Source organism: Arachis ipaensis, chromosome B09 (assembly GCF_000816755.2).
Source record: "Arachis ipaensis cultivar K30076 chromosome B09, Araip1.1, whole genome shotgun sequence".
NCBI lineage: Eukaryota > Viridiplantae > Streptophyta > Magnoliopsida > Fabales > Fabaceae > Arachis > Arachis ipaensis.
Window position 1 is genome coordinate 7318319 of NC_029793.2, and position 10477 is coordinate 7328795.

The 10477-nt window shown below is 34.7% G+C and overlaps 1 protein-coding gene across 1 annotated transcript; it reads left to right on the forward strand.

Annotated features, from left to right (window-relative positions):
• Positions 351-10426, forward strand: LOC107614885. Its single transcript, XM_021111722.1, has 14 exons — positions 351-2305; positions 2818-2922; positions 3027-3172; positions 3247-3457; positions 3573-3810; positions 3887-4037; positions 4120-4419; positions 6352-7715; positions 7860-8059; positions 8156-8298; positions 8385-8496; positions 8722-8959; positions 9036-9186; positions 9269-10426. The coding sequence occupies exons 1-14, from the start codon at positions 1012-1014 to the stop codon at positions 9575-9577; spliced, it is 4962 nt and encodes a 1653-aa protein (XP_020967381.1). The 5' UTR covers positions 351-1011; the 3' UTR covers positions 9578-10426.

Genomic DNA, 10477 nt, shown 5'->3' on the forward strand with positions numbered 1-10477 from the left:
TACCTGTAAAAGTGAGAAATAAATTTGTACTTTTAGATTTTTATTTATTAGTCAAGCTAAAGCATAAAATTATATATTTTTATTTATCCATACAAAGTTATGTAACTCAATTTTACTTTTTTTTTTTCACACATAAAATTATGTTTGACAGATGAAATATAAACAGAGTTATTGTGTCTAGAGATATTAAATTAGTGTATTTTGTATTCATCATAAAAAAGAACATAGACACTAACAAGTTTATTATTTTTTTAAAATTTTTTGAATAAATAATAATAATAAATTAGATTTTCATAATTTGTTCTAGTTTATTACTAAACAGAATATAAAAATACAAAATTTTGTGTCCCTATCCTTTGTGTATTTTTCTCGTCCTGTTCTCAAAAATAAACGCAGCAGAGATGCATGTAAACTGTTATGACATGAACGACTTTAGTTTACATAAAAGCGAAAAGAACAAATCTGACAATATATATAACTGTACATGCATGGAGGGTCATGATTAGAATTTGAAAGGTTTTATAATCACCCAAGTTTATCTTAATTTTGATTATTGATGTAAAATCTATATATATCTGCTTTCCTCACTTTCATATAAAACAAGTCTTCTCATTTGATACTGTCCCTACAATGCCATTGTATTCAATGAGATTAATCCTGTGAGGATATGATCATAATAAGCTAAACAAACATGGTGAAAACCACAAATCACCTATCCGTGTAAAATAACATTAAAAATTAATTAAACAAGTGTATTTATATACACAATACATGGTAGTTGATTTGGTGACTGGTCTTTTGTTCAGAACATGAATTGACTTGCAACAACTCCCACGGTGAAAATTCAACCTAAAATCATATATTCCACAAACCTAATCCCACGTGCATTATTTTGTTCCTCCTAATAATCCAATCCATATGCTAGCACTAAAACTTGTCATATTTTTAAGGTCCTGTTAGAACATCTTGCTTATGTGATTCTCTTTAAGTCCAACCTCATACAAAACACAAATGGTGAGCAGCATAACAACATTACTTCTTTGGTTCTTTCTTACATCCCACATGATAACTGTCACATCAACAGACAGTTTAGCAATGAGTCAATGTATTCGAGATGGCGAAACGTTAATCTCGGCCGGCCGAAATTTTGAGCTGGGTTTCTTTAGCCCCGGAATTTCAACAAGTCGATATTTGGGTGTGTGGTACAGAGCTTCATCAGGGAATGCAACAATTGTGTGGGTGGCAAACAGAGAAAACCCCCTTCACAACAAGTTAGGAACTTTAAGGTTAAACAACAAGGGGATTCTTGAGCTTCTTAGTAACACAAATAAAACCATTTGGTCATCCAACATCATAGCAAGCAAAACCAAAGCCACGAGTAGCTCAATTGTACAACTCTTGGATACAGGAAATCTTGTAGTGAAAAATGGACAAGATACTAATAATGAGGACAATCCTTTGTGGCAAAGTTTTGATTATCCTGGCGACACATTGATGCCAGGAATGAAGGTTGGATTGAACTTTGTTACTGGGAAGAATGCATCTCAATCATGCTGGAAAAGCGACGAGGATCCTGCTGTGGGAGAATATTCTCTAAAATTTGATCCTAGAGGATATCCACAATTGATGCAGATGAAAAGATCTGCAATAAGTATCAGACGAGGGTCATGGAATGGCCGTTATTTTACTGGATCTCCAGCTGAGGACATGCATGAATTTAAAACTGATTTTGTGTTCAACAAAGAAGAGGTCTATTATGAGTTTGAAATTCTTGATAGATCAATCTTCTCTGTATTCAAAATGGACCCTTCTGGGAATACACAAATTATGGTTTGGGAAATTCAAACAAGAATTCCAGTGGAAGTTTCCATGATCAATGGACCAAATGCATGTAAAAGTTATGCATTTTGTGGTCAAAATTCTTGGTGCTTTATGGATGGCAATTTTGCTGTATGCCAATGCATGAAAGGTTATACTCCCAAGTTTCCTGAACAATGGAATACATCACAGTGGTCTGGTGGTTGTGTTAGAAAGACTCCATTGAAGTGTAATGATACAAATGGATTCTTCATGTATGAGTACATGAAAATGCCGGACACATCTTCTTCATGGTTTAGCGAGACCATGAACCTCGAGGAATGTGGAAAATCATGCCTGGAAAATTGTTCATGTGTTGCATATGCAAGTTTGGATATCCGAAATGGAGGAACTGGTTGTCTACTTTGGTTTGATTATCTTGTTGATGTGATGCAATTTTTTAAGGCCGGTCAAGATCTTTATATTAAAGTCCCTGCATCAGAATTAGGTACCTATTGTATTTCCCCTTCATTTCTCTTTTTTCTTCTCTGATTTATTGTAAACTATGTATTTTTCTAAGGCAACTAATTAATGGAGTAAGGTAAGGTGTAATGAACACACATGAAGTTGACTATGTATTGGACCAAATATACGAGCAAGCATGGAAGCTATGCTCTTAAATCCTGCTACATACTTCTCATATGCATGACCTAGCATGGCCAAACTAAATTAAATCTAATCTAATGTCTATGGTGCACTCAAATTATTTCTAAACCCTTGAAAAAATCATTCAAGGGGCTTCAAAACTTTCTAGGTTGCTTGAGTCTTTTCAGGTGCTATCTCTGTGCTAAATAATAGTTTTTATCATACTATTATTGGAAATTAAAATTTTATAACTACTTTATCGATTATCACTCCATCTAACCAAATTAGACAAGCTTATATGAGCCTCACTTGATAAAACTATTATACTAAAAATTGTGAATAGTGATATTCTTTAGCTTTCTGGTCATATTGCAGATATTTACCATGGACACAACAAGAAAATTAAAGTGGGAATTGCAGCTGGTGTCATTGTCTTCGGATTAATCACAATTGTCAGCATAATGATAATTACAAAACCAGGTAATTTTACTATTTGTCATGCATGCCCAAAAAATAGATACCAAAAGATGTCTTAGTGTCATATACTTGCAGTTCTTATCCAGTTTTACCTTCCAATTATGCAGGGGCAACAAGGATATTATGCAGAAGGTGGCAACGACGAGAAAACATTGATCTACCAACATTTGATTTCTCAATCCTAGCTAAAGCTACAGAAAACTTTTCAAGTTGCAACAAACTTGGAGAGGGTGGTTTTGGACCAGTATACAAGGTGAAATAAAAAGCTAAAGGAGAATATTTCCTTTGCATAGTTCCTAACAATAAGTATATGATTACATTTTTCAGGGCACATTGTCAGATGGTCAACATTTAGCTGTGAAAAGGCTTTCAAAAAAGTCTACACAAGGATTGGAGGAGTTTAAAAATGAAGTGGTATTGATAGCCAAACTTCAACATCGCAATCTTGTGAAACTTCTTGGTTGTTGCATTCAAGGAGCAGAAAAAATATTAATCTATGAATACATGCCTAACAAAAGCTTGGACTACTTTGTTTTTGGTTGGAACCTTTATCACTATATTCTAAAATACTTGTGGCAATTTTTATGTTTCTTATATTCAGTTTGCAAAGTTCTAGATTGTACTGAGTATATAAGCAAGTTTCCATTGACTAGATGAAATAAGGAGGAAGCTACTCAATTGGCATAAGCGTTTCGACATTATTAGTGGCATTGCTCGTGGACTTCTTTATCTTCATCAAGATTCTAGACTAAGGATTATTCACAGAGATCTAAAAACCAGCAATATTTTATTAGATGCAAATATGAATCCAAAAATATCAGACTTTGGTCTAGCAAGAACATTCTTAGGAGACCAAGCAGAGGATAAGACAGACAGAGTAGTTGGAACATAGTAAGTAAATTCCTATCCAATCATGGTATTTTCAAATTGCACTTGTATTTATTTTAGTTTCAAATTGCTTTATCAGTGGCTATATGCCTCCGGAGTATGTAGTGCACGGACAATTCTCAATGAAGTCAGATGTTTTTAGCTATGGTGCGATTGTATTAGAGTTGATAAGTGGGAAGAAAAATAGACAGTTCTCAGATCCAGAACACAACCTTAATCTTCTTGGGCATGTAAGCAAAAATGACTCTACTAATGGTTAAATAGTTAGATTGAAATATCTTCTAATTTATTGATTTGATTCCAAGATTTTAGGCTTGGAGATTATGGTCTAATGAGAGGCCATTGGAACTATTAGATGAAGTATTAAAGGAAGGATGCACCCGTTCTGAAGTCATACGATGCATACAAGTGGGTCTGTTATGTGTGCAGCAAAGACCAGCAGATAGACCAAACATGTCATCAGTGGTTCTAATGCTAAATGGTGAGAAATTGTTGCCCAAGCCAAAAGTTCCCGGTTTTTATAATGACAGAAGTGTTACACTTGAAACAGATTCTTTGTTGAAAAATTACACATCATTTTCAACCAATGAAATTTCTAACACTATGTTAGATGCAAGATAGAATATGAGGCAAGACAGTGACTTTATTTCACCTTAATACATAGGAAAATAAGTTAGTCTAGAATACCAGATAGCTTTCTTTAATAGTAAGCCTTTCTACAACTTAGTTCAATGTATTTGTTATGAGATCCTATTTCATCTATTTTCACCTATGCAAACACACATGTGAAATAAACAGAGTTCTATGAATATTAACTAAAGTATGTTTGAACAAATCTTCATATCCTGAAAGCATACTTGTTACTTTTGTAGCACAAGTTACTTTTTTTCTTCTATTGGTTGTGGCAATTACATTAGGGAATGCATTTGGGTGAAATTAGAGCTTGAATTAAGGAAAAAATTAAGAAAAAAGAAACAAGTTGAACTATATTAACACTGACCATTATGCACATGTAGCGGTGGTGCATTTGAAAGTGTGTATAGCCGATTATTATCACTGATTTCTTCTTCTTTTTTTCGGTCCACTAGTATTAAAGTTAAATAGGAATTAATTGATTTGTTCCACAAAGGTTGTTCTCCCTCCCTCCCTCCTTCTTATATACAAGACTTAAACTTGAGATCTTATATTATTATCTAAAGGAATAAATTTTGATTCACTTAAACTAATGAAATATTGATAACATTATTTTACTATGAGAAACCTAGATATTATCTAAGGGTTGTTTGTGAGTAGGGATTTTAGAGCAGAAGCAAGGGAAAGAAATGGCTTGTAGTATTAAATTTCAAAACTTTGGAACATTTCTCATGTGAACCTGCTTGAAGACTTAGCCAGATAGGCTTCCAGTTCAGCTTATTGGCTGGTATTGGAAATTTATAACGTGGTGATTTGTATGATTTTGCTTATCAATTAATTGTAGTATATAAGCAACTTGTTGACTTACCATCCTTTGGTGATTGACTGACCACAATGAACTAAGCCATCCTTAGCTGATGATCTACTTGTCTTGGAATTCACTGACTTGGCATTGAATGAGTTGCATCTTCCCTGTAAGGACATCCAAGTACATGTCCTATCTAGAGTAGCTTGGTTACTCTAGTCTTGAAGGCCCTCAAGAGATAATCATCAAGTGCTAGATCAATGATGAAGTGGCTCTGCATAAGTGGGCAATAAACAAAAGAGTGAAACAAAATCATCTTAAGTAGATCTTAAAGGGACACATAATTGAATTATTTTGTTGTTTACCTAGAATCCAGCAATAGTTTGATACAAACCGGGGAGGAATCCACCTTGGAGTGGGAATCATGGTGTACTGCAGCTGGATGAAGGTGATGCCTGCAGCTAGTGTGGAAGCCTGAGGAGTTAATGTGGTGGCAAGAGTGGTAGAGAGCCTCTGCCTCTGCCTCCGCCTCCGAAACCTGGATAACACATAAGTACATCATTGAAATCACAAGATAGACTCAAAAGTGGGAATTTTATCCACTTACACTGTAAAATAGCTTTTTATTTAATCAAATACTTGTGTTTGTATCGCTTTTGAATGTAATCAAGTTAACTATTTTTGCTAATATAACAATATCTTAAAATGGAAGGATGACCAAAGCAACTATCAATCTGTTAGAAACTAAATAAATAAAGAAACTATCAATCCTAGAGCTATTTTTTTATTGTTTTGGTTGTGAATCCTAGAGTTACTTACATCTTACATCTTACATGACTGAGTCAAACTAATATCTGTAGAAAATTAGCTATGAACATTGAACAACATAAGATAATCATGAAAATATATTAATAAAACTCATCCTTTTTGAGTTTTGAAAGTCCAAGCCTTGCTGGGAGGGCTGATTGAGACAATCAGATGTACACATAAGCCTAATGACACAAAAAAGGACTTGACATAAATTTATTTATTTCAAAGTGGAAGACTTTCAACCTCCTATGTATGTGCTCATGCTGCTGAAGGACAATCATACAATGCATATGTAGTTTTTGCTAAAACTCATCTTCCGTGGTCACTGTTTAGAAGTTCTACAAATGATTGAAAACTTAAGGATGCTGCTTATTTCATTACTTCTCATGTCCTGCATGAGAACAATCACTTCAAGAGACAGTTTAGAAGTAGGTCAATCTATCCAAGATGGTGAGACTTTGGTTTCTTCTGGTGGAAGCTTTGAATTGGGTTTCTTTAGTCCTGGGATTCCAACAAATAGATACTTAGGTGTGTGGTACAGAGATGCATCAGGGAATTCAACAGTTGTGTGGGTGGCAAACAGAGAGATACCAATTCAAAGTAACTCATCAGGTGTTTTGAGACTAAGCAAGAAGGGGATTCTACAGCTTCTGAATGGCACTAACAGCACCATTTGGTCTTCCAACACCTCAGGCAACACTTTGGGGAGCTCAATTGCACAACTCTTGGATTCGGGAAATCTTGTAGTGAAAAATGGACAAAGCACATCGGAGAAAAACTTTTTATGGCAGAGTTTTGATTATCCATGTGATACACTGATGCCAGGAATGAAGCTTGGATTGAACTTAGTTACTGGTTTTGACATATCTATGTCATCTTGGAAAAGTGCAGAGGATCCTGCTGTAGGAGAATATTCTATAAAGTTTGATCCTAGAGGATATCCACAATTAATACAATGGAAAGGATCTGTTAAATATTTCCGAACAGGGACATTTAATGGCCTTTATTTCACTGGATATCCAACCCAGGAAGATGAATATAGACAGGATTTTGTATTGGACAAAACCGAGGTGTGTTGGAAGTTTGAAATACTAGACAGATCAATTTTCTACCTGTATAAACTACAACCTTCAGTTACTTCAATAGGTACTATTTGGAAAAATCAAACAAGAACTGAGTTGGAACTTGCCACAATTGATGGATACAATGGGTGTGGAAGTTATGCCTTTTGCGGTTCAAATGCTATATGCAAGGTTGATGCTAACCTTGCATCATGTGAATGCCTAAAAGGATATGTTCCCAAGTTTCCCCAACAATGGAATATGTCAAATTGGTCTGATGGTTGTGTTAGGAAGACTTCACTGGATTGTAATAACACTAATAGCTTCTTAAGGTACACAGATATAAAAGTGCCAGACACTTCATCCTCATGGTATAACAAGACCATGAATCTCAAGGAATGTGAAAACATTTGCCTAAAAAACTGTTCTTGTGTTGCTTATGCAAATTTGGATATCCGTAATGGAGGAAGTGGTTGCCTACTTTGGTTTAATCATCTTATTGACATGGTTCAATACTCAAGAGCTGGTCAAGATATTTATATCAAAGTCCCTACTTCGGAATTAGGTACCTATCCCACCCCTCTCTCCCTTTTTCTTTTGTTTCCTTTTCAATTCTAATTATTGTGGATTATGGCATTTTTCTAAGATAACTAAGATCCTCCAACTGAATAGTTACAAGATTCTTCTACGGTATTGATTTCCTAAATTAAGTGCATTCCCTTTTCCACTCACTCAATCTTAAGAAACAAGATAAGATCACTTCAGCCTCATTCAACAAAATTGTTGTACCACAAGTTGGTGACTAATCATGGTCTACATATCTTTGGTCATGTTGCAGGTAATGACCACGGAAATTTGAAGAAAAAGAAGGTGCGAATTGCAGTTGGTGTGATTATTTTCGGATTAATCACTTGTGTTAGCATAGTGATAATAAAAAAATCAGGTAAATAGTCATGAAAATAATTTTACCTTATATAGGAAAAAAGTGCAAAGTTGTGTTTATCATGTTCTTATTCACTGTGGTTTTCCAATCAATTAGGAGTTGCAAGAATAATTCAAAGAAATAGGCAAAGACAGGTCACTGAGCTACCAACATTTGATTTCTCGGTCTTAGTTAAAGCAACAGAGAACTTTTCAAGTAGTAACAAACTTGGAGAAGGTGGTTTTGGATCAGTATACAAGGTAAAGTAAAAGTCATTGATTCAAGTACTTTTGTTTTTATTAAAATATCTCTAAGTGACTAACAATACCAAATGATTGTTTTTCAGGGCACACTAACAAATGGTCAAGAGTTAGCTGTGAAAAGGCTTTCAAAAAAGTCTAAACAAGGTTTAGAAGAGTTTAAAAATGAAGTGGCATTGATAGCCAAACTTCAACATCGTAATCTTGTAAAGCTTCTTGGATGTTGCATTCAAGGAGTAGAAAAAATATTGATTTATGAATACATGCCAAACAAAAGCTTAGACTACTTTGTTTTTGGTAAGACTCGCTCACTATATATTCTAAAGCATATGTTGCAACTATAATATTTCTTATGTATGGCTTGTGTTATTTTTATTCTACAAGTTCAAGTTATATACTAAGCACATTTGCCTAATTGATAAGATGAAATCAGAAAGAAGATGCTAGATTGGCTTAAGCGTTTCAACATTATCAGTGGCATTGCTCGGGGACTTCTTTATCTTCATCAAGATTCTAGACTGAGGATTATTCATAGAGACCTAAAAACTAGCAATATTCTGTTAGATGCAAATTTGAATCCTAAAATATCAGACTTTGGCCTAGCTCGGACATTCTTAGGCGATCAGCTCGAGGCTAACACGAACAGGGTAGCTGGAACATAGTAAGTAATTTTCAATCTAATCACAACTCTTTTAGATTTCATTTGTATTTATCTTAGTTTCATATTGGACTTTCAGTGGTTATATGCCTCCCGAGTATGCAGTACATGGACAATATTCAATGAAGTCCGATGTTTTTAGCTATGGTGTCATACTACTAGAGTTGATAAGTGGGAAGAAGAATAGAGAATTTTCAGATCCAGAAAACTACCTTAACCTTCTTGGACATGTAAGCAAAATAACTAGGGAAGTAATTAAATAGTTCAATTCAGATTTCTTCTAATTCACTAATTCAAGTTCCAAAATTTCAGGCATGGAGATTATGGACTGATGAGAAGCCATTGGAACTGCTAGATGAAGTGTTAAAGGAAGGATGCACACCACTTGAAGTAAAAAGATGCATTCAAGTGGGCCTCTTATGTGTGCAACAAAGACCAGAAGATAGGCCAGACATGTCTTCAGTGGTTCTAATGTTGAATGGTGAGAAATTACTGCCCAAGCCAAAGGTTCCTGGTTTTTATACTGAAAGAGGTGTTACACTTGAAGCAGATTCTTTGATGGAAAATCACACATTGTTTTCAGCCAATGAAATCTCCATCACAACATTATATGCAAGATAGAATATGAAAGCAAAGCAGGGACATGAATTTACCTCAATATACAGGATAATTAGGTTACTCTAGCATGCATAATAGCTTTACAACCTTTCAACTCTGTATTTGCTGTGAATTTCAACTTCATCTCTTCTTTTCACATATCTTTTTATTTTTCTCCTAGACAAGTTACAGCAACATGCTAAAAGCACATCTCTTTTTAAAGGAGAAGAGAAATAAAAGAACAAAAAAATGTAAATGCGTATGTTTGCTTAGGAATAACTTTTCAAACTTTGAACCAAACATAGGAATATGATATTCCCATCTTAAAATTCCTAGGAATTATTTATAATTCCCCCCAACCACACACAGGAAGTGATATAAAGTCTAATGTGGAACCTAAGAAATAGCAACAGGGTTCTCCCAATTGAAGCCATAAGTGGCTACAGTAATAACCGGCCCCGGGCTGGTTAGCATCCTCTCTGCAGCGTCACCGGGCGGAGCTTCCTTCCTCCCGAGCAGACAAAGCCTCATTGCAGAAGTAGTGTGTCAATCAGTATTTGTTGTGTCTCTAAGCTTGTTTTGGTTTTTCCGGGAGTAGGGAGAGGGAAGGGGGTACTGTTTGAACTGTGGGTTTGGATTGTTTCCGGGTTGAATCGGTTTAATCCGGTCTTACCCAAGACCCAAAAAAAAATCTAAACCGATATAAATTAAATCGTGCATCCAATCCAATCTAAACCGAAAATCGATTTGTTTGGATTCTATTTTTTACAAAATGCATGGATAAGATCAGATTTTGAATCTACTTCTCAGAACCGATTCAATTCAATGCAAACCGCACAATGTGTATAATTATTTTATTATTATATTTATAATTTTACTTATAATATGCTTAATTTGTTATACATTTTTATATTATTCATATAT